Source organism: Microchirus variegatus (assembly GCF_963457635.1).
Source record: "Microchirus variegatus genome assembly, chromosome: 18".
NCBI classification, from domain to species: domain Eukaryota; kingdom Metazoa; phylum Chordata; class Actinopteri; order Pleuronectiformes; family Soleidae; genus Microchirus; species Microchirus variegatus.
In genome coordinates this window covers 12,821,699-12,846,722 of record NC_139819.1, presented here as the reverse complement: position 1 = coordinate 12,846,722, position 25,024 = coordinate 12,821,699, and the positions used below count along the sequence as shown (strand labels likewise).

At 42.1% G+C, this 25,024-nt stretch overlaps 2 protein-coding genes across 2 annotated transcripts; one reads left to right on the top strand and one right to left on the bottom strand.

Moving 5' to 3' along the window:
- Positions 1 to 4,702: 4,702 nt before the first annotated feature.
- On the bottom strand, positions 4,703 to 9,059 carry lipg (lipase, endothelial; the record flags this gene model as incomplete). The annotated part of the gene is made up of 9 exons (XM_083905050.1): positions 8,911 to 9,059; positions 7,757 to 7,947; positions 7,441 to 7,620; positions 6,263 to 6,374; positions 5,944 to 6,162; positions 5,583 to 5,825; positions 5,264 to 5,384; positions 4,935 to 5,162; positions 4,703 to 4,811 (listed from the first exon to the last, which is right to left on the bottom strand). Exons 1-9 carry the CDS (start codon positions 8,999 to 9,001, stop codon positions 4,703 to 4,705), a joined length of 1,494 nt encoding a protein of 497 aa, XP_083761176.1. The 5' UTR covers positions 9,002 to 9,059.
- Positions 9,060 to 12,958: 3,899 nt separating this feature from the next.
- Positions 12,959 to 21,079, top strand: LOC310939694 (E3 ubiquitin-protein ligase KCMF1-like). The gene is made up of 7 exons (XM_083904507.1): positions 12,959 to 13,078; positions 14,828 to 14,995; positions 15,909 to 16,048; positions 17,787 to 17,888; positions 19,241 to 19,421; positions 20,000 to 20,321; positions 20,588 to 21,079. Exons 1-7 carry the CDS (start codon positions 13,063 to 13,065, stop codon positions 20,913 to 20,915), a joined length of 1,257 nt encoding a protein of 418 aa, XP_083760633.1. The 5' UTR covers positions 12,959 to 13,062; the 3' UTR covers positions 20,916 to 21,079.
- The last annotated feature ends 3,945 nt before the right edge of the window (positions 21,080 to 25,024 follow it).

Below are 25,024 nucleotides of genomic sequence, written 5' to 3'. Positions count from 1 at the left end.
GCGGAGGTCGACGTGGAGCAAATAAAGCGTCTGATGTTATTATTTAACATACAGTCATGTGTGTGCGTTATACCACTGGGTTCAGCATATCTGAAATCATTGAAATACAGGCCTGTTTTACTCTAAAACTGCTGTGTGCACCAATACAACTATTCTACTTTTCAGCACTTCGATAACTTTTACTTTTTGATTGAAGTCTATATAAAACAGCTGTAAACACCAGTGCTTTCCTATTAGTTCATACATACATATATATGTATATATATATATATATATATATATACATATAGGTTTTGATCATGTTATATTTATGTTGCATAGAGAATTGTTGGTTTATTGTTTTAACTGTAGTTTAGCTTCATATTTCTCATAAAAAAACAATTATCCAAACTAAGTCTAACCGAGAGAACAAATAAGCACATTTAACAAGAATTTGAAGAACAGTAAACGGACAAAGAGATGAAACAACATCAGTGAATAAAAGACCACGTTTCACCCCGAGTGTCGAGTGGGAATGGGACAGAGTTGTCAAACAGGATTGAGCGGACAGGTGAAAGAGCACAAATGTTATTTTTATTCATTGCTAAAGGCTATGCTAACCTGTGACGATGATGTGTTTGCACACACACACACACAAAAACATGTTTGCACTTCATTCATAGTGAGGACCCTTGTAGACATAATGCATTCCCTATAACCAGCACAACTACCTACACTGCTAAATAGCCCCGATTTGAAACAAGCCAAACATTTGTTTGAAGAAAAATAAGCACATTTTTGGCTTGGCTAGAATACTTAGAACTAGCTTGTAAATCTTGCCAGTTTCAGACTGTAAAAACAGGCAAAAAAACTAGACAAAACTGGCCAAAATGACTGAAATTTGCAAACAAATACGAAAAAGTGTCTTCCTTCACTTGAAATTTTATGCAAACCATTGTTCCTGGTCATTAAAGCTTTGATTGAGGCAAAGTTACATTTCTTTTCTTGAAACTTAGATCGTTTTTCTAGTGCAAAACTTGCCTGCCCAGATATGTTTTTTCTTTCTAGGCAAAAACTACGCACTTGGAAACAAAGATTTGTTTTATTTTACTCTCTTAGAACTCAAAAGCCTATCCTTAACCATCATCTAAACCCAATTCTAACCCTAACCCTAAAAACCAGGTCTAAACCCTGAAAAAGCCCTTTAAAAAAGTGAGGAACAGCCAAAAATGCCCTCACTCCATATGGTTTAATACAAAAAAAACACAAATACAACACACACCTACTCAAACCTGTTTTCATATCTTAGTGAGGACACCTCATAGACAGACAGCCCTTTTACCCTTTACTTTAACCATCACAACTAAATGCTAACATTTACCCTAACCCTAAATTAAACCCAATTCTAACCCTAACCCTAAAAACCAGGTCTAAACCCTTTAAAAAAAAAAGCCCCTTTAAAGGAGGGGGTCCAGAAATCCACTGACGCACGCGACAGTAAAAGTTTTGTTCGTTACAATTTCTGCTCTTACTGAAGTGTCAACAAGCTGGAGAGAGAGACAGATGTTCCAATTAAACTGACTAGACTCTGACGAAAGAGGGAAGAGGTTTGTGGGAGGCAGATGCTATTAAGGGGATTAAGATACTCTACGACTATAAAACTGAAGTGAGTCACCCTTAACCCTATAACAGTGGGTGGTAAGCTGCGTTAAAAGACCAACAGACATTGATTTAAGGGCTGAAATACCCAATATTATGTTTAGAGAGTGCTCGCTGATCAACCAAGAGAGGTCAATGTGAATTCAAAGATAATGAGCCGAGAAAATGGAGGCAAAAAGCCCTGAATAATGATTTGATTTCTATCACATCATAACACATAACACAGATCACACATAAGAGGTGTGTGTGTGTGTAAGAATTGAAGAAGTAGACAGTGTTTGTGCGAATGCAGAGGAAAATATCAATGTCTAGATCAGATGTCAAGGTAAATGTTATTATAGTATGGCATGATCATGATGAAATGTGTTTAAATTGATGAGCAGGACTCCTGTAGTGGAGTTGCCTGTGTCGGGGGTTACTGGAGGTTGTCTGGGAAAACCCGGTCAAGACTTCAATCAAGAGCGCAAAACACACAAACGCTCCTCTGAATGCGACTGGACGTCCACGTCGCTGAAACAACAGAGGTGTCAAATATTTGCTGTTTTTCCCGCGATCTAGTTTTTCAGGAATTGAAGTCGAAGGAACACAGACAACACACTCGAGTGGGGAAAAACAAACTTCTGCAGGATGTTGTCGCTCAGCTGGTAGCATGGTACGTGCACCAGCACATGCTGTTGTGTCATTACAGCTTTGGAATGTGTGTAACATTCTTGATTTATTACCATTCACAGTTCAAACTTGTGAATTACAAGGAGGCCGCACGACATGTTGGAAGATACGTTCATGTTGGAACAATTACTGCACTTACTGCTCCCGGTACGACTAGCTAAGCTCAAATAGTTTGGGCTTCGCTAGTCGTGTTTGTTGTTTGTATTCATAATTCATAAAGCAGGTTAAATTAGATTATTAACTGTAAAGTGGTAGAGGATGGATGGATGGATGATATTTACAAAAGACAAAGAGGACTTTTAAAACGATCCTTCTGAGCAAGCGGGACTGATACAGGGACAAACCAACAAAACTACCACGCATCACTGGCTTATGGCCTTGTTTCAGGTTTCTGACCAAAGATTTACAGAATCAGCTTATAGGATACAGGGATGACATTCAAAGGATGTCAAGTGCTCTAAATAAAATGATAATATCATCAGGAAAAAAGGTCTCAGGGTACATGCAGGAATCCTGAAGGTAATTTTAATACCTTTTTTAGACTTTTTCAAGACCTTCTCAAAATATTTTAAGACCTTATCGCCACTTCAAGCAGTAATCAGCAACACATATTTAAAGGTGCCATATGTAAGAATGTGGTTACTGAAAAACAGTTACTACATTCAAATTCAAAATACCAAGGTCTGTTAGGTTTCGTTTTCTCACGTAACTGGCAACCCGTGGTTGCTCGGCAGCTGAGACTCTACTGACTGCAATGATTGGTAGAGGGCGGTAGTTGGCGCCACATGCCAAAACATGATTTCAAAACATAAACATGATTAAAAAAAAATTTTTTATGCAAATATTTTGTCTGTACTGTTGTTGTTGGTGAGTTCAGTTTGTTATATGAACATTATTCCTGAGTCTCTGTGACATATTAGGAGGATTTTATGGCCAGTTGCTTTAGTTTTATTACATAATGCACCTTTAATTTACAAAACAGCTTTAGTTTGCGATTAAATCTATAGAGCACAATCATACAAAGGAACAAAGCTCAAAAGAATAAATTAAACCTAAAGGCAAGGGTTATTAAAATTAACACTTTGACTCAAGTATTCACGATTTTGGAGTTTATTTCGTGGAATTTCGGATATTATTGGCGTGTTCGCAAAATGCCGATCTTGCAGGGCGAGCTAAATACATTCATGCATACTTATTGCAGTCAAAGTCTATGGACAAAATTGAATACCTCATGAAATCGCGATGAAGACTTTTAAGGGTCTTAATTTCTCATGCATGAGCAGCATGTAGGTATCTTGAAAACTCTAAATGTGCATTGGGGGGAAAAAAAACGATCTTATGATGCTAATCGTAGCTTGTACAATGTCAATTTTGTGAAGCCTAGGATTACCAATAAAAACTCTTGGGTTTCGTGAATCTCTGGGGACCACAGCTGAATCCTTAATGAGGCAGGTGGCAACAAAGAGTGTCTTTCTTTCAAAAGACATTTGGCAGTTGGTGGGAAAAAAAAAAAGAGCAACGGGCAACAGTTTCAACAAATAAGTGAATTTATTTTTCCAAAAAGAGTTATTTACATTATATACACATGAACACGACCCAAAAAATAAGCCACATACAGAGACAGTAACGCTACACACAAAACCTCAGGAAGATTGTGTGGTGAGATTGTGAGGTATTTTCCTTCATTTATACAGTGTATCAGTAATCTCTCTCAGCAGAAAGGCACAGGACTAGACTAGAGACACACAAGCACCCACGGATTTAAAAAAACAAACAAACAAACAAACAAACATGCACACACATACAAACACGCGCACAAATACTGCATCTGGGATGTGCTCCGATAAATAACATTGGTCTTGCAGTGCTTGCAGATTTTTTTTCTTCCATAAATAGAAAATATTTAAAAATGTACAGTACAGTGATTAGGTTTGCTGGTGCATTTCCCCTGGCACAAATTTATATTCTACTTCAAAAGTCGGCACAAAAGGAACAGTCGGAAACTCCAGGGAAAATATCTTTTTTTTTTTTTTTTCTCTTTCTTTTTTTTTAGGATTGCCTCCAATTCTAGCCTGGAAGTCTCAACATGGTGGACAGAGCCCAGAGTCCATCATGTTTCCAGGGTCCACAGCAAACCTTCCAGAGTCTGAGGCTCCTCCCCACTGTGTGCTCATCAATCCTCCTTCATCAAAAAGTGCTCAAATAAAGAGAAGGCAGTGCCTCTTGCTGTTCCTTGTTGGGTCCCCTGTGGTGACGGTGCATCGGTTGTTGAAAGTGCCAAGATGTTACACGGGCACCCTGTAGATGAATAAAAAGAAAATAGTGCAATCTTTACACACTCTGCGCAATTCAGATATTTAATTCAGAATTATTTTGTCCAACATCTAAATGTTTCCTACCTTTTTCTAGGTTTCGATTCCCAGCCGTCACGGCATTTCACATAAGCTATGGATTCTCCTGGTGAAATTTCAGTTTTTAAGGGATCTACGGCACAGAATGTAAACCTGGAAAAGAAGAAGAAGAAATAATCAATGCTTTAATAATCATTAAACCCGTGTAGCCAATCTTAATTACGTGCAATTCTATGTTTGTGATAAATACTGAGCTTTCTCCTCCTTTAAACTTACTTCTTCTGCGTTTCTCCTGCTTTCACACGAATTCGACGCACTTGCAGGACAGGCTTGGGAGGTTTGGTGTTCCAGGTGAAGAATGACTTTCTGATGTTCCTCCAGACGGAGGACCAGGATTCTGATTCACCTTCCCAGCTCAAGTGGATCTTCAGCAGGTCTCCAATTTCATCCTCAGTAAAAACCAGGAAGGTGTTGGTCAGATTCAGGCCGACGGCACCATCATGGCTGGACAAGGGCAAGAAAATAACGTCAAGTTGGTAATTGGTGACACACTATAATATGATGATGATTTTACAACCAAGGACTTGGATGGATTTTCTACTTACACATCAACAAACATTTTTTCCGTATCATTATTGGCGCCGTACAACTTGACGTAGAAGGTGGGGTCTGCGTTGTCTGCGTGTTTCCTGTTGAACACGTGCATCTTCATCTGATAGTGGTAGCCTTAAAAAAAGAAAACCCAAGAGAGTTAAAGCTCTGCAACCTTATGCACAGTAGTAGTTTACACAGGGGGTCTGTTGTTGTAAATGTAACCATATCTTGGTACAGTTGCTTATCAGGTTTTACTGTAAGTGTAGTAGTAAAAGATAAAAACGGGCAATACATTTGCAGGTCATATCGTGTCACGCGTCGTAAACTCACCACCGAAGGGAGTGTGTGCTCGCGTCTTCAGGTACATTTTACTGTTGCGTCTCTTGCGCATCTTCCTGGCGTTGTAGCCGATGTTGTTGCAGCGATTCTTGCGGCAGCTGAGGCAGATGCCCTTCTTGAAGCGATCGGGGTCGGTGCACTGGAAGGCAAAGCTCATGTGCTCCTTGCTCATCAACGAGTCCACGAACAAGTGCACGGCACGCTCGTGCTCACACTTCATCACCTCCATGAAATCTGCAAAAAGAAGGAGGATGGCATGGTTATCTTTACTGTACATTAGCATACATGGAATATAAATGGTAGGGTATATGTCCTTGTTATTCATTGTGGCTGCCACTTCTTAAGCACTTACTTCCAGCCACTGCCAGCACGTCACCCAGCGCACAGCCAGGCTGCACATCACCACCGTTGGGGTAGATGTCGATGTCCCCAATAGGCTGCTGGATACCGATGCTCACACCCAAAGCCTCCCTGGTGTAAGTGTGCAGGACATCCACAAAGTCGGCGTCATCTGGAGAAAGGCGATTCTGCTCCTCTGCACCCTCAAACATTGGTCCTGCTGGGTCCAAACCTATGAGAAAAACACACAAGACGTCAGGTCAGGAAAATGAAGCAGCAACATCTTTGAGTTATTGTTCGTAGCCGATTCATATTTCACGCCGTTAACTTACCAGTTATTCTGCCGACTGTCCCTCGCACATGTGTTCCTGCGTAGCCGGCTACATGAGCGCCCAGACTGTAGCCAATAAGGTGCACATTCTCCAGAGGCAGCTGCAGCTCATCCTGTTTGGGAGAGAAGTTTATCTCACATCAGCAGCTGCCACACCAAACCAGCCAGTGATTATCAATCGTGTCTGCAGCTGAGCCAAGTTCTGCTGATCCGAGAGTTTGTCTACATGAAATACTCTGTGTCTCCAAGCACATGGCAGGATGCCTGAATCCTTCCTCACTAGCCATTTGTGAACTCATCCAATTTGTGACCATCATGCTGAATGGGATTTGTGGTTTTTGTCTTGGTGCTAAATAGACAGTAATCCTCATTAGATTCTCGACCGAATGTTAATGGGACTAAAGAAACCGCCACACCAAAAGAAACAAACGGAGCTGCCGCCTTGATGAAAACTTTGTTGTATTGATGCCTTGTTGTTTGGAAATCCAAAATAGATCATTAGCATACCATTTCACTTCCCAAACACATTTAGGTCGCTCTTTCACACACACACACAAGAAAAAAAAGGCAGAGATCCTTAGAATCAGCTCAAACAAAAACAGAGGGGAAACAGGTTTTGTGGACTTGCAGGTAATGAGTTGCTCTTTTGTCTTTGAGCATTACTCGCCTATCTGCCAACATGACTCAGCTCAAAGCACAGTACACTATCATTTAGGTGTAGAGCACAAACTGAAATACATTAGGATTCTATTGACCCAAATTGTCCAAAGACACTAGTACAGAACTCTATACTACATACACGACGGAGCAGAGTGATTCTCCTTCACATGAAGGAGGAACTGGAGCCAATCCCAGTTGTATATGGCGAAAGGCAGGATACACGACTGTCCATCACATTCTCACTGTCACAGCTACTGTCGATGTAGAATGTCCAAGTAACCAAAAACCCTTAACTCCATGATTTTGGACTGTGGGGGGAAACCAGAGTACGGCCCCACAGTCAAACTGGGATCCAAATATGCCTGACCGTGTGTCCCTGCCTGCTGAGAATTCATTTTTTTCAAAACCTAACGAGAAACCTAGCGCTATGTTCGCATTGACGTGATTAATTTCGGCAGATCCTTCAACCGTGAATCATAAAGGTGGAAACACAAGGTGTACCTGCGGCATAATACACACCTGGAGCCAGTTTAGCAGGGCGGCGATATCAAGGCCTACGCCTTGGGTGTGGTTGACTGCATCTGGGTACAGCTGCTGCGCTATCGAGAGCCAATCGACAACCACAACGTTGGCCTCGCTCTCGCGCTGCATCACTGCAGACACCAGCTTGTGCATCCAGCGTTCAAACATCCCACTCATCTAAAAAGGAAAAAAATAAAAAAAGAGCATTAATCCAAGACTCAAGCTCATCTATGACGTGATATTCTTCCAACTGCAACCCTGATAAAAGCAGGAGATGAACTAGACAGGGTTATGTCAAATGACTCATATGTACCGTCCAGCCGTGGATGATGAAGATAGACTTGGCTGTGGCGTTGAAGCCGCACTCCTTCAGACACTCCTTGTTGCCGGTCTGCAGGTAGCATCCCTGCTGCTCCAGGTCTAAACTCTTCCTCATGTTGTACTTGATAACGCCACCCAAGTCCTTGCCGTCTGTTGATAATTCATTGAATCCACCGTCTTCACCTGAGGGGGAAACAACCGTGGATGTTAAGACACAAACTGCGTAAAAGGAAAACCGTTAAAAAAAGCACCTAAAATTGAATTGAAAGGGAAATAACAAGCTCTGATGCATCCGAATGATTCAGTATGGCAGAAACCACTACAATCAACATGCACTGCAATAATACCGCAAGACACAGAACCGAAATGCCACTGGCATCCTGCTTTACTTTGACTTCAAACTCTGACTGTCTGATTTAAAACACATTGTGCTTTTCTTTACTCTACTGTACAAATTAAGCTCTTGGCTGAAGCTGGTATTAGTTTGCAGACAAATAAAAAAAAGGCAGTAGAGCTGCAGACTGTGTTCATTTTACAAGCTGTAAAACATTTGGTGTGACACTTGCGGGAAATGAATGGCTGACTTGGGTTTGGCCTAATTGAACTGCACCGCGTAGGTCTGGATTAAAAGGAACTCAGCTCTCTCTCTCTCTTTGGTAATGAATGAGTCGCACAGACAAATAAAATGAGTTGACAGTGACAGCAGCAGCGGGTGAGCCTGCGTGGTAATTAAAGCGCAGATCCGGCAGTGAATCATTGCAAACAGTTCACACACGCACAGACACAGACGTGGCGTTGTGCGTCCAGCACATGAACACCAAGCTGCTCCTGTCGCTCTCCCAAAAAAGGACACGTCGCAGTCTTGTCTTTCAAACCCGTCCCCAGCTCCTCACTCCCTCACTATCTGCCCGCCACACTTGCTCTTGTTTGAAAGTCAGCCTTCATATCACTGCACAGGAGGCGATTAAAGCAGCGAGCGATTTGCGTTTCACGTTACTTATAACGTTTTTTTTTTCCCCATTACGCGCGCACGGTTTGACCCACTTTGTCCTTGCATTGCGACTCTTTAAATCGCGACGTGAATACGAAACGATTCAAACATTGATGAATGGACAGCAAAGGCACAAGGCGGGTTTCCTTTCTTACCTTTTAAAACAGCGTTTTCTCCGAGAGCAGTGGAGAGGAGCGCAGCAGCACACTGAAGGAAAATCCACAATAAAAGGGTTTTATGATTCATTTCTCACTCCCAGACGTGTGTGAGGGGAAACGAAAGGCTCCTTGATACTTGAAGTGTCTTTGTGTAATCGACTGCTGCTGCGTGCTGCTGCTGATAGTGGTGGTGGTGGCGTGGTGGCGAAAGGGTGAATGAGTTCAGATCCAGTGGTGACAAAGAGCAAGCGAGCTGTCGCGGTGCGTTCTGGTGCGCGCAGTGGTTACGCCGCTCAGGACGATGTATAAACTCGCACTGGAGTGTCATTAGAGTTTTAAATAGTACCCGTTTTCAGTCATCTGATCATCGGCTGATCTCTCGCGAATCTTATTGGTCAAGCCCCCCGTTTTGTATACACTGAAGGCGTGGCGAGCTGAATGGAGTCGTAGTAGGCGTCTTGTGTTGCGCGTGGTTTCTGTGTGGGGTGACGCAAGCAGACCTATAGTGTATCCAGTGTGTCTTACTGCAGGTCATTCACCTTTGATGCCCGAATAGAGTCAAACAATGTGGAGGAAATTGATCATCAAAGAGTCAATGAGCCAATGAGAGGCGATGGGGATCTGTGTCCCTACACCTGCGGCATGGTTATGTATCCTAATAATAATAATAATACATAATATTAAAAAATAATGTTATTGTTATTATTATTATTATTATGAACTCCCTCTGCTTATGACAGTGAGTGGGAAACGCCTCTAAGCTCGTCTATGTGAACATTTAAATGGCCGGGAGCAGCAGTGCTTGTTGGGGGAGGAACACCGAGGCTCCCTCCCCCACCAAAACATCCTCCCCTCCGCCTGGCGCGCTGCCAAACCATCCGTTAGCTCACCAACCAGTTTTCAATTGATAAAGAGGCAGAAGAATAGGCGCACCCACACAGGGCTCCCTCCCTGCTACAATAGCACCACTATGTTGTGGAAAAAGCATCAAGCACGATAAGCCCTGTAATACAGTGGGAAGGTGTAGCAGGTTCCTGGAGACACGGTGCAGTCACGCATCTTTGTGGAAACAAAAAGTCTGTGCTGTGGGTCAGTGAGTTATATACCAGGTCACTGCCACAATAACCAACTGACTATTCAGACGATCCATCTATCAGTGGGTGGGCAGGGACTCTATTGCTCAACATATAGAACACCCCCCATCCCTAACCCTCATGATATATTTTTTTAAATCAATAAAAAATCAAAATGAATAAATAATCTATCTATCTATCTATCTATCTATCTATCTATCTATCTATCTATCTATCTATCTATCTATCTATCTATCTATCTATCTATCTATCTATCTATACATACATACATATAAGTATTTGATCTATTTACTGTTAAATACGTGACACAATGTGACACTGTGCCCGGTCAAAATGCAGTCTCCACTGTCTGATCCGTGAGTGACTTCAACTGACAAAACTAGAACTTTAAAGGTACACAGTGTGTGGGATCTAGCGACATCTGTTGGTGAAGTTGAAGACTGCAGGTGGAAATCTCTCAACTCACTCTTCACTTCAAAGCATCATTAAAACTAATTTTGTGGTAATAAAAACAACAATTCATATGCCCAGGTGATGCACACTCCATATAAATAATGTTTAATATTCAATTTCTGCCAAATGACCAATGATTTCACCTATAATTCTCACACACTGGACCTTTAACAGGATATTTTCTAAAAAAAAACCCTGCATACTATTTAAAAGCGGAATGACTTCAAATAACCGTCCTCTTATGAGAACACACATGCACAAACGCTGCATCTCTTGAGGGCACTGGAGTTCATTTGACGAGATGATAATGATTTGTTCATGGACATCGGCGATGCCATAGTTGCATGTCAGGGTGTGTTATAACCAGATGTTTGAAACATCTGTTCCAGACCAAAGATTAAAAGTTAGCATGAGACAAAATACCCTCCAAACGGCACAATTGCTTGATAGTAACCGCCATGAATGCAGTGTTTCTAATACTTATTTTTAAAAGAAGTGTCATTTTCTGCATTCCAGGTTTTTATGCTTTTTGAAACATGTTTCTACCAAAGGGTATTAATTTAAGGGAAGATCAAAGGGATGCAAAGGTTGATCATTCACAGATCTAAGGCACAGGCATAAGAACTCAATGTGAACTTACTGCAGGATGAAGTAGAAGAAATACACACACACACAGACAATGAGAGTACTCAGCATTCCCAACTGCATTGTCTGGGAAAATGGACACATTCTGGCTATTCCAATCTTCTAGAGTCAGACAGACATGAAACATCACTAATAAATAACATTCACTTTGTAAAGTCAAATGCTTTAAATAGACCTAGATTATGTTTTGAGACAAATATATTTTTAGCTCTTTCTTTTTTAGATTTCTCGCTGGCTGTTTGAAGCTCAAGTGCTCAAGAACTGACCTGAACCCAGTTATATTTAATTCAATGTCCCTTCTTATGCAGGGGGAATAGTTATTCTTTCCATCCACAGTCCTCAGCCAGGTGCCCAGTGTGTGGGCCAGTTTGATTCTGCACTGTGCTGAGATGTCCTGACTTTGCACTATAAGATCTGCCTGTCAAGACCCAACAGAGAGGTACAGTGAAATACTATCACAACCAAGTTGACCCGTGCGAGCAAAAGAGCGTATTAAAAAAAATATTTACTCCTCTACGGTGACACTATGTTTACATGGACAACAATATATGTATAATTTAACCAGCTTAAGATGATTGTCTTGAGTAAAACACTGTCACGTAAACAGCACAATGTCATTTATCGTAAAAGATTTTACTCTGAATAAGCGACAATCTGCGACAGTAAGATATGTGGAGTTGTTTGTATGCTATAGACTACAGTGCTTAACATAGTTAGTAGACCACCTGTCATAAAAACAATTCTTATTTATATTTTGAAAATATTTAAAAAAAACCTATTTAAAGGCGCCATATGTAAGAATGTGGCCAAAAACTGTTACTACACTCAAATTCAAAATACTGAGGCCTTTTAGGTTTCGTTTTCTCCGCCATTGTAGCTCAGACGTAACTGGCAACCTGTGGTTGCTCGGCAGCTGAGACTCTACTGACTGCAATGATTGGCAGACGGCGGTAGGTGGCGCCACATGCCAAAACATGATTTCAAAACATAAATATGGTTTGCGGTCTGCAAAAGAGTTAAATACAATGCAAATATTTTGGCTGTACTGTTGTTGTTGGTGGTGAGTTCAGTATATTATATGAATATTATTCCTGAGTCTCTGTGACATATTAGGAGGATTTTATGGCCAGTTGCTTTAGATTTATTACATAATGCACCTTTAAAACTAAAAATGTTATTGTTATTTATTTGGCAAATAACTTGAGGTGGCATAGTGGGCTTCTCTGAAAGGTTTGTACAACATTACATTTGAAAATGAATGGATAACAATAATAATTACATTTTAGCATTATATATATCGTATATCTATAAGGGCTTCTACATAGTGGTGTATTAACTATTACAGATACATAAAAAATTATTTTGCTAATTACCAGTGCTGTTAATTTAGGGCAGCTCTTGCTTTGGGTGGTGGTCTAATACATTTGTTATTAGCATAGCATACATAGCATATGTATGCTAACACCTTAAACTCAGTAATTTCTTATTCACATTAAGGTCAATAGTCACCGTTTCAACAATGAACAACCGCATGTGCCAGACATGTTGTCACTCACAACATGAATGTTGTATTAAACTACACGAGTTCGAGCTGTGTGTATATATTTACAGTCAGGAGGCCCCTACAGGTGAAACCACAACTCTTGTCCTCACTCTCTCTCGACAGGAATGGCGGTAATGCACCTTAACGCAAACTCTTACCTGCCGTAAAACTGAAAAGAGGAGCCAACATCCAACTCTACAATTACACGGCAGCGCCACCGCGTGGACGAGGTGGAGCATCGCACCGTACAGTGACACAGCAGGAGGCGGAGGGGGGCAGAGAGCCAGACCGGATACTTCATGAGGGAAGAGGCCAGGGACAGACAGCCAGCCCCGGCTTCTCTTCTCTTCACTCAGATTATCCCTTATTCCAAGCCCCGGAGCCCGAGCAGGGTGTTGCGTCAGTGTTCGTAGGATGTCCCGACATGAAGGTAAGAATACAGCGGATCGCAGCAGACGTGAGCAGCTCGAGATTAGGGATGAAAACGTTAGTAGAGCACCGCCGGCTAACATTAAGCTAGCCGAGAATTTCTTGTTTTGCAGCTGCTGCTAGGTAGCGTTGGCGCCGAGGCTGTTGTCTGCGTTAATTCCGCGTGTGTGTGCGCGGTTATAGCTAAGTTATAGCTGTTGCGATATGTGTGTGCGACGCACGCAGTGGACGTGCGTGATCCAGAAATTTACCAGAGCTACCTGACGTTGGCTAACACCGCTAACTAGCCTGCAAGCTAACGTGATAAGATAGGTTTCATAGGTGAACGCGAGCGAGCAAGGTAGAGGGGGGAGTGCCGGGAACGGGCGGACACAAGAGTGGAGCGGAGTCCGGATGGAGCTGTCATGTCGCCAACACTAATGTCAGCCAGTTTTAGCTTGTTTTTCTGATAGAAGTTGGCCCTTGCATGCGAGTTTCTTAAGCTAACAACTGACAAACCCAACATTCACCTCGTCCTTGTGGCCAACCTTGTTGGACTTGAAGTTAGCTGCTCGTGTCGAGTGGGACACAGTTAAGACTGAGCTCATTGTCCCGTGGACTGTTTGGTGAGTTCGTCCTCTGCTGCTGACTAATTCGTCAGCTCGTAGTTAATCTCATAGTAGCTGGTTTACTTATTGGTTTGTGCTAACAGCGAAGGTTAGTCAGGCCCGGACGGCCTTTATTGCTCATGCTTGTGTTGTTGACAACTTTGCTGTGAGAAGTGATCGAGCTGGTTATCGCTTTGGGGTTGTTCCTGTTGTTGCTGTCGTTAACATTACTGCAGCCCAGTCTTTACCCGCTGCACAGCACGGTCTGATTGGCTCTGAGACTTCACTGCTCGTAGCTATGAATGGATATACGAGGGAGTTAAAGCAGCCTGGTGTCATGCAATACACCGAGGCGGCACGACTGTCCTCGTCAATCAAGAAAAGCATGGGGCTTGAAAACAGAGGGACAAGGTAACTCTGTGTGGGACACTTGAGGTGAAGGCTGTCATTCATAGTTGTGGGGGGGACTTTAGTGAGGAGCATGTCCTCAGTCATGATGTTATGAATATAAAGTTGGCAGAAATCTGCTTATATAAGTCTGAGAGCCAATCCTTATTATGTTACAGCTACAGGAGATTTACACACTAATATGCATGAACACTGTTGGTCTGATTAAATGATGTAAACCCTCATTGTTAACTTGTGATGTAATGCTTACAGAGGGCATTGATGAAAAACTACTAGGTCAAGGGATCTGTATGTTTATTCATAAAATATCCCACAATAGCGGTGTAGTGTTGTCTCATCCTTGCTCGTGCAATACGATCATCAAGACACCAGGGCAAATATTGACATTTTAATTAACAAATTAAGATGCTGTAAAGTAAACAGTCTCGCTGGGCGTTGCTTTATCATGTCAAATGAATGAAGGAAACTTGGGTGAAAAGTTACCTGGCCGAAGAAGAGGGAGTTTAATGGCGGCAAAAGCTGTGTGATGTGATGCCCCAGCCACGTTCACTATTGGTATCATGGAACATTTATTGTGTGCTGATTGCATCACGAAGTACCCTGCGATTCCCAGCCCTTTTCTACAACATGTGACATCTTTGAAACACTGAATTGTGTATAACCCGTCAAATCAGCTCAGTCAAGCAAACCGTAATCAGTTCACATGAATATTAAACATCTAACGTTTCCCCCTCTTTCTCGTGTCTTCACTTCAGGTGTGAGCTGCGATGCGTGTTTAAAAGGCAACTTCAGAGGGCGACGGTACAAATGTTTAATCTGCTACGACTATGACCTGTGCGCATCTTGTTACGAGAGCGGCGCGACGACGACGAGACACACCACAGAGCATCCCATGCAGTGTATATTAACACGAGTCGACTTCGGTAAGTACGGTGCCGATTCAGGTTGTGCATTTAACAGTTTTGTCGTTCAATGTTTGTTGTCGCTGAGAAAACAGATGTTTATATCCAACCGATAACCTAGTAAAAACAGTCTTTGCAGTATGGAAAACACAACCCAAATAGACAGTATTTTAAATCTGTTCTCGCAGTGGTGTGACACCTAAGCATGCCCTCCGATGTAATAAGCACAGAACACTGAGTTTACACATTAACACATGCAAATCACAGTAATTCTTGTCATTTCATAAGGAAACCGCAAACACTTGCGGTCTATGGAAGCCTACCCTCAGTGTCTTAATAAGTGTGAACAAGTAAAACAGCTACAGTCAATCCTCTGCTCGCTGACAGAAGGGCTGCTCCCAACTGTCTGAGCAGTGATTCGACTTTAATCTGAGGAGATTTTGCTCGTGCGTTGTTGTCTTTGTGGCTTTGGTTTATGAGTATAGCGGCAGTGACGATGATTAAAATATGGCACTCCCAGTCAGACCGCACTCACTGTAAATGTGGTTCTGTTCACATTGGATCTGCTTGACAGAATGATGTATTATGTCAAATAATAGTTATGGCGCGTGCATTGTGTTTATTTTTATGCTCTCCAAGGCTTTCACACCGAGGACATACTGTTGTACAGTTTGTTGGGAAATCGCAACAGAAGGTGCGAGCTCGCAGGAAAATTGTTAAATTTAGTGTGGGCTGTTTCCCAAGTTTGCTTTTTCCACTATCTGCTTACCACATTTGTTTACATACAGTAAACGTCAACTTTACATTGGTTGCATAATAGATAACGGGTATGGTTTTGTGCTAGTTTGATAAGCATCCTATGTATGGCGTTCTATTTCCAGGTAAAAAAGAACTCTATTGTATTGGAACTGAATGTCCATCTGTTCTCCTCCAGACCTGTACTACGGCGGTGAAGCGTTCTCAGTGGAGCAGCCCCAGGCCTTTACATGTCCCTACTGTGGCAGGATGGGCTACACAGAGCTCTCTCTGCAGGAGCATGTGGCTGCAGAGCACACAGAGACCTCTACAGAAGTGGTAGGTGGATGCTGAAGCCTCACACACAGACGCTTACGAAGGTTTGGAACATACAGTATGTTTGCACAGTAATTCGCACCTGGAAGCATTCATTTTTGTGATGATTCACATTCATTCATTTGTTTGCGTAAATGGTATTTTGCAGCGTCAGAATGATACAGTCAAAGCTTAAGTTCTGATGTCATCTTCTCACTGACACAGAGGATGTTCATACACAAATGAATCACGGGCAAAACCATTTTTCTCTATGTCGTACAGTCTTTATGTGCCCCCTGCTCGGAGCCGCAGTGTTCATCACACTCACAGGCTGCCAGTCAAATCATGCAAGAAACAAAATTGCCAACCCAGTCTTTGATTTGTATGCCACACCCCCCTCCTCATCCCTCATCAAAAAAATGAAGAAAAGGCAAGAGCTCATCAACTCAAATCATGTTTTTTTTTTCCTCTTTTGTTTTGATTTGATTGCTCTTTTATGCAGCCCGGCTCTGTGGGCAGACAATGAGTTGTTTTCTACTTGGCGTTTCCAAGTCATTTTTGAAACAATTGCGACGCATTTCTGCGCGATTGGCTTCTATTTTGGGTAGCTCTATATCGACGAGTGAGACGAACACTGTATGTCCCATTCCCATCGGTAAGATTTGGACTTAAATGTGCATCCAAAGTAAAAGATGAGAAAGAAAATAGTAATGGCTGTAACGATGTTGTTTTTTTCCCTCTTTTTATTGCTGGTGCAAGGGGTGAAAAAGACACCACAGGGCAGACAAACCACTGGCAATGGAATGATGTTAATCACCTGTTTAAAGGCTTTATAACCACTCATTCATTTTAGTGTGAAAGAGGCTTTAGAGAAGACACACTTCCACGCTTCCACAGCTTTTCCCAATAATTTGCATTTATTTTCCATTCGTGTAAGTTTTTTTCCAAAATCATACACATGAAGTTATAGTTATGATAGAGAGGCACATTTAAATGTCCCCACTCTGATTAGTATTTAATTTATTGCCATTTATTAATTTACTATTACCATATACTATATATCAGGGGTCTCAAACTCAAATGACCTGGGGGCCAATGCGCATCTATCGTGGTCAAGCGGGGGTCAGCCTGGAGAACAAAAAGTGAGAAAAAAAACTGTTCACAATATTGCATCATGTTTTCATTATAGCATGATATTAAGTGGGGGGCGGCATGTAATCGATTGGGGGCCCGCCAGTTTTAGACCCCTGCTATATATACTATAGGTGAAATGATTTAATGTTTGCCCCCGTGGCTCCTTGTTAGACTGAAACACACACTTCCTGCGTAACTTCAGGTGCATCATTAACGTGAGTTATGTTTGACATTTCCTGAGCAAAAGACTGGTCATTTTACCAACATTTATCATTGACATAATAACAACTTGTCTTCTGCAGCAGACGGCAAATATGATCCTATTTTGATTAAGCCAACAGCGGTACGTATCTTGGCATTCCGCTTGGCAGCTCGCAGCCTACTTCTTTAACATGTAAAATCAATCTATGCCTTTAGCGGTTCCTCGCATCTGCCGGAGCTCAGACACTGTCCTACGAGCTGCAGAGCTGGAATGCTTCTGAAATTGCAGTGCACACAGCGTTTGTAGAGCAGATATTTACCAATGTGGGTGTTGGCCAGTTGGAGCCGAGTCCTCCTGAACAAACGTTCAGTGTGCAGTGAAGCGTGTTGTAAAACGACCTGTCCGCTTTCTCTTCCTCTTCTCTAGATCTGCCCCATATGTGCAGCGCTGCCAGGTGGTGACCCAAATCATGTGACGGATGACTTCGCTGCTCATCTCACACTTGAACACAGAGCGCCCAGAGACTTGATATCCTTTTCAAGTAGTATTCCCCTTGGCCTCGGATACGACTATAAACAGACTTAAAAAGAATATTACATATACATATATTTCAAGGTTTCTGTCTTAAAACGGCAGTATTGACACGTTATAAATAAGTAGGCTTCATTCTGACTGATCAGCTGCTTACACACTGTTCTGTTACTACAGTTTTTCTTTAAACGTCACCAACTATGGTTTTAGAGCCAAAGAAATCCCCGGCCTTAGGGCGGTATTGGATCGATACATGGTGCTGACGGATCCTGCAAGTGGAGTAAATTGAATTGGTGCATATATCTCTTGCTGACTGAAACTGCAGTGACGTGACGCATATTTCTTCCAAATACAGAAGGCAGGAACAGAGCGTAAAGGCTGCAAACTGTGTGAACAGCGCTGGTTAAAACAAAAAAGTTTAGTCAATTTGAACATGTATTTATGTTATTCATCAGTTGGATGAATTTCCACCTGAAATTGATGTCCTTGAGTGATCTGTTCTACATGTATACACTACCGTTCAAAAGTTTGGGGTCACCTATACAATTTTTTTGTGTTTTCCATTAAAAGTCTTTTATTCATCAAAAGAGTTGCAAAATGAGTAGAAAATATAGTCAAGACATTGACAAGATTAGAAATAATAATTTTTATTCAAAAATATTAAGTTCGCTTTTGTCAAAGAACCAGCAAAACTGCTTTCAGCTGTGCTAACATCATTCCACAATCATCCAATACCCTTCTAACGTGATTAGCAAACACAACGTACCATTAGAACATTGGAAATTAGCCTCTATACACCTATGTACATATTCCATTAAAAACCAGACATTTGCATCTAGAATAGTCGTTTACCACATTAACAATGTATAGAGTGCATTTCTGATTCATTTAATGTTATATTCACTTTTGAACGGTAGTGTAAAAGAGAGAAGGCAGCTCGAGGGGTTGAAATGGCATTATAGTAATGCAAATAGACTCTTTGGAGGACTGATGGCTTATTATACATTGTATATTTGAATACAGGTGGTGGAGGGGAAAGAAAATAACATGCAAAATTGTAAGTAAATGAAAACGAGACACCGAGGCGAACCTAAGCTTCATAAAACAGTAACATAGTTCCTTAGTAACCAGTGCCCTGTGAGACCTGAACAATGTAATAAATGAGTCGATTGACAAAAATAGATTCGCAATAGATACAAGCAAATATCAACAATGCTGCATATTTTTAGGTTTTAACCGTTAGTCGATCAACACTTTGACGTTGTATTGATTTAAAGTGTAATCGAAGAAGATCAATTGTCAGTCAAAGTACCTTGACAGTGTTGTGTTCCTTAATGATCCGCTTTCACGACGAGTCCAGCGGGGTACGGCACGTGAGGAGGATGTTTCACCCAGGGCGCGGGCTGGGTGGTCCGCGAGCCCGCAGGTCGAACATGCACTTCACCAGTAGCACCACGGGGGGGCTCTCCACCAGTCAGAGCTCCTCGCAGAGCTCCAACTTCAGCAGAGAGGCCATGGATCCTATAGCAGGTCAGTCACACAGCACAGAGGCAGGAGAATGTGGACGATACAGGGGGAGGGGAAAAGTGCAACATCTCATTATGAAGCACAGCCTCCATGATAACATCATTATCACAACTGTGCGACATGTAATTGCAGAGCTAAAGTTGTGCAGTTAAGGTGAAAATGAAGGCCACATTCAGAGCATACTTTTTTCAGCGTGCACTTTAATCCCTCCTCTGACTGAAGCAGCGGTGTGTGGGCAGAGTTGTTACCAAGGTATTCTCTCCGCTCGTACTGTTCCCAATTTTAATCTGATGCAGTGCTTGGCATCGGCCATGTCCGCTCCAGCTGTGCTTTAATGAGGGTTTGTGTTCAGTCAGTGTTCCTCACAAACAGGCCACAAGCCTTCCTCTTGAAGGACCTGAATGACTCTGGCTCAGGCTGCCAATTCTGCTGGTTGAGATTTAGCCGAAAAAAAACCCTCAGGGTCTGGTGACACTACGCACATCTTCCCGTGCCACAGTTTCTTTGTAGATCACAAGCTGTGCAGCTGTACGAAAAAAATGGCTTTTTGATCTTGATCTTCTCCATTTCGTTGTTCGCAGAGCTCCTTTCCCAGTTGTCGGGGGTGCGTCGCTCGGCGGGCGGCCAGCTCAGCTCGGGCCCCTCGGCCTCTCAGCTCCAGCAGCTTCAGATGCAGCTCCAGTTGGAGCGGCAGCAGGCCCAGGCCGCGCGTCAGCAGCTGGAGACGGCCCGGAACGCCAGCCGAGGCGGCGGCCGCGCCAACGCGATCCTGAACACGAATTCGGCCGCCACCGCCAACCCCAACCCGAGCGGCAACCACAATAGCAACGCTACTCCCAACCTGGGTCCACCTGAGTCTAACACACAGCACACTGCACATAGTTCCCAGTTTCTACTCAGCAGGTGAGGCAGTCACTTCTACTTTTTTTTTTTTTTTTTTTTTTTAATAAATAATCCCAAAAATAATCCCAAACAACAGTTTTTGATAATGTAGCTTCTGTTTTAGCTTCTTAAATGTGAATATTTTCTTAGTTTCTTTGCTCCACAGAACAAAGAAATCATTAAAACGGTTTGACAAACCCTGAAACGATTAATCGAGAAAATAATCGCTCTAGCAGATAGTGGCTTAGCGCCGTGTTCTTCACCCTCTCAATCTCTCTCCCCCGCAGGCTGAGCGAACCGCGACTGTCCGAGGCCGAGCGGCAGCTGTGCGAGGCGCAGTGGGCCGACAGGAGCTTGTTTGTGACGGAACTGCTGCTGTCCACGCTGCTGCCCGACCAGGACGCCGCCTCCTCCTCCTCCGAGGACGAGGACGACTGTCACGGCTCGTTGCGGAGTTTCGCCGACTTCGAGGCCATGGGCTGCGTCGAGGTCATGACCTTGGACGTGGCGCTGGAGAACCTAAACCTCAAGGAGACGACCCCGGCTCGCAAGACGACAAAAACGACGGCGAAGGCGCCACCGGCGAAGAAAGAGCCTCCGGCGCCGCCTCTTTGATGACATGGGCCACCTCCTCTCCTTAAAGCACCATTGTTACTGGCTGACTGCTGAGTCAGTCCAACTGCCAATGGATGACAAAAAAAAGACTGCAGTTTTTTCTTCTTTTTTTTTGGCTTTGTTTTATTTTTATTTTTTCTCAGTGATTGTCATTTCAGCTCTGTTGCCCCCCCCCCCATATGTCTGTTAAGTTGTGTACATTGGATAAAATTAGTGAGACGAGAGAATGTGAACGCGAGCGAGTGCGAGAGAAAGTAAAAAAACAAAAAAAACAATTAAAAATAACTATATAAATATATTATAGCAAAATCTATATGAACGTTGATAATCAAGTCCACTTATTAAACCGCGTTTCCTCTCGTCGCAGATGAGCAAAAAATCGTAGTTAGCTGTCGTAGGAGACGAAACGCGTCACAACACTCACCCGGGGAGAGGAAGAGGAGGAGGAGGAGGAGGAGGAGGAGGTGGAGGTGGACGGAAACCTCTCCAGTAAAAGAAAGAAAGAAAAAAAAAACGCTGCTGTGTATTTATAGTTATTCATTAAAGAAGTGCTTGGATGGTTTACCACAACTGAAGCATGAGCTTAAATCACCATGTGCCCATTTTTAACTGCACAGTCACCAGAAGGGGGGAGGCCACACTTTTCTTCAGACGCCCCGAGAAACTGTAAATGATCGGTGCCGAGTGCCACACACACACATACACACACTGAGGACCGCCTGTTTGGTTTCATTCATGTCAAGTCTCACCCACCCCTCCCTCCCTCCCCACTTTACGTGACATCACATGTTTTGGGTCACGTGACCTTGCTTTATATCGACTGTGGACACTTTTGGCTTTGAATTGCATATCCGGTGTCCTTTTGTGTACACTACAGTTGCTCTACATTAAGGCGAAAACACAACTCCGAGACAGACAAAAAAAAAAAGAAGAAGAAAAGAGATTTCTTCTTCAGGTTCTTTCTAAACCGTGAAGAAACACAAACCCTGGTCTTCAGTCCTGACACGGTTGTCTCTTTGTTTTTTTTTTCCTCGTTCTCTCTTTTAAGGAAGACCAGATGCTACTTTCTCAAGCTTCCCGTGTTCTGAAATTAATCTCTCCATTACTCTTGAATGCAAAGAATACTCATGTGACTTGAAGGAGAGAAACCTGTATTTCTCTTTTCATTGATTTCTCAGTCGAAAAAAAGATCTTTGTATGCCTCCACTGCTACCTGAAGAAATGCTATGTATGTTTTTGGCGCCAAATGACAGGGTAAACCTTTCAGTTTGGAGGACAATAAAAAATGTTTTGGATGGAAATCAACTAACCCAACCCTGCTCTCTGGTTTGTGTTTGTCCCGACGCATGATCGCATTGTTTAACGTACGTGATCGGAGCAGACGGAAGTAAAGGATGACCGAGCAACTTACAACACGGTCACTTGAGCTGATTCATCGCACTTCTGCAGAATTATTTTTCAAAAAGCTGGTAAGAAATTGAGCGTAACAGAGAAGGTATGAAGAAAATGGCCTTTTAAAAACCATTTAACACCAAGCGCATCACATATGATATGGCCGTGATTTGCATTACTGCAATTACGCGACGGTTTGTGCTATCGGAAAAAATTCCAGCTGAGAAGTTGCACGTCAAAGCCATCATGTGGTTATTACGGTAATTTCACTCGCGCTGTTGGAGAAAGCCAGCGAATCAGCATATTTGTCGCCAGCGGGAAAAAAGGCCTGTTCATAATTTCCATTATTTGGCCTGTTTTTAGACATTGAGAATGGCATTTTATACATGTTTTATATTGTTCAAATTTCAAATTCTGGTGTTCATGTACGACAGTTTTTATTTTTATTTTTCTTACAGACTGCGCCATCTACTGGCTACGTTCATACTTAAATTTCATACAAGTCATTGCAATTTTCAGGCCTTTAAATTAAAAATTCATATAAATTGTTAACTTTTTTAGCATAAAGTAAATTGACAATAACCGTCAGATATTGAAGGTTATTCTGGGAAAAATTGTCAAAACTCACTTACTCACAGGAAATGTTATGGCAATTGTATGGTTAAAACTAGAAAAGCACTCGAAGAGCGCAGACCTCCGCCAAGGCAGCTCAGTGCCTACAAAACACACCCTGTTGTAACCAATGTTACAGTGTTGAACGATGAAACTTTTCTCAGCATACAGGAGCTGGAATGTTCTCTGTGATGATGAATTTAAAAAAAAAGCACAAATAAAAACAAGCCCATTGATTTATCTAACGTGAAAAGGAAGTCATTTATCCCACGAGCTGGCGGCCCACAGCGCTGGCAATGTTACGTGTTATCTGTGCCAAGTCATTGAATTATTATCTGTGCTAAAAAAAAAAAAAAATCTCTATAAATAACAGCAGCCTGAAAAGATCTGACAGATTCTTTAGGGCTTTAAAGGAGTCGGTTGCCATAGGAAACCAAATGCATGCAAAGTGGGAGAAAACGAGACACAACCACAGTATCTGATGTTACAAGGAAGCAACACTGAATGTTTATACTGGGGGAAAAACACCCTGACAATATTGTCCAGGCTGTTATAATCAGTTTAAGCTTCAGATTTAGCTGAAAGCAAAATCAGAGATCTACCATCATTGAGATCATTTGAACCAAACTGATCACAGAGAGGGTAAAGGTCACGCGTCTCAGATTCAGATGAAGGCTGCCTTAAAAAAAAAAGACCTCAAACATGTCTTGCAGCAGAATTGCATCCCAGTCGCTGGCATTTGATTCCAAATACGTGAAAAATGGATAAACTAGGGACTAATACAAACAATCAGGAAATCATTTTATCAATAAACGAATGGGAAAGTGGTCTCGGATGTTTTGACCCCAGTAAATGCCAGTGACATCTGCCATAATGAAAACTCTATCACACAGGTCTCAAACTTGTCCCCTCGATCCATTTTAATGCGATCCTTTCACTTCATAAAGTTATTTCTGTCTATTTTTTTATTCACAGATTCATTTTGCATGACTTTATTAATCCCTTACGGAAATTATTTCTCTGCATTTATTCCATCCTCTACTAGGAACTCAAACCGGCAACCCTCCGGTTACAAAGCCAAGTTCCCCTTCCTCTTGGTCATTCCATATCACAATATTTTTATTTTTATTCTATATATAAATATCTATATTTGGATAAATTATTACATTTTTTAACCAGACCAGATTAGACACTCAATGAATAAAATTAAAAAACCTAAATAAAGTGTAAAGAAAGAGCCACAACAAACACAAGACACATCACAGGTGAACGTATGGAGTCTTTGTAATTTTAATTCCCATAATTTAGTTTAAATGCAGACATTTTTTTCTCACTAAAATCTTAAATAAAACATTACAGTACGATATATGCAAATCAGAAGAGCGTTAAAGATTTTTCTTTTTTTTTGTAGAAGCAGGCTACAGTTCCTAATGATTTTTTTATTCATTTATTACTTTTAAATTCATCTATCATTGTTTTTTTTTTGTTTTTTTTTATCCTCCGTCTTCTTTTTGAAGCACTGGACAGCAGTAAACAGTTAAAAAGACAACACAGAGCTGTAAAACCTGCAGGGCCAGCCAAGGAGCACATTCTATTAGAAAACAGACCAGAAAACAGCACGCCACACATCCAGATGAAGGTGTGAACTGATGCCCCCCCTCCCTCTGCACCTCTGCCAGGTGACAGGAGAGGGCGCTATTACACAGGGGGGGGGGGCAGGTGGAGCTACATGACCACAGAATAAAGAGCAATGTAGTTGCACCTTCAGGGGAAAAACCCAGCTTGTATTGCTCGTTTGTCTTTGTCTGGATTTTCGTGACCAAACGGTTACGCAGAAGTTTGATGACGACGTAGAAGAAGAAAAAGAAGAAGTGTAGAAACTCCCTCAATGGCAATAACACCACACCACCCATTGATTTAAACAGATTAGTTGAAGCTGACTGGTCTAAAAAAAAAAATGCAATCCCTCTCTACAGGGAGGGAAAGTGGCAGACTGCGCCATCTAGTGGCTGCGTTCATACTTAAATGTCATACAAGTCATTGCAATTTCAGGCCTTTTTTTTTCTCTCTCTCTCTTTCGATACAACATGAATTAAAATGCATAG

Bases quoted from the DNA above. Each gene is read 5' to 3' on its own strand.
- LOC310939694 (XM_083904507.1), top strand. The intron at 17,889-19,240 runs ATATCCTTTTCA...ATCCGCTTTCAC, and splicing joins ACAGAGCGCCCAGAGACTTG to GACGAGTCCAGCGGGGTACG. The intron at 19,422-19,999 runs GTCAGTCACACA...CGTTGTTCGCAG, and splicing joins GGCCATGGATCCTATAGCAG to AGCTCCTTTCCCAGTTGTCG.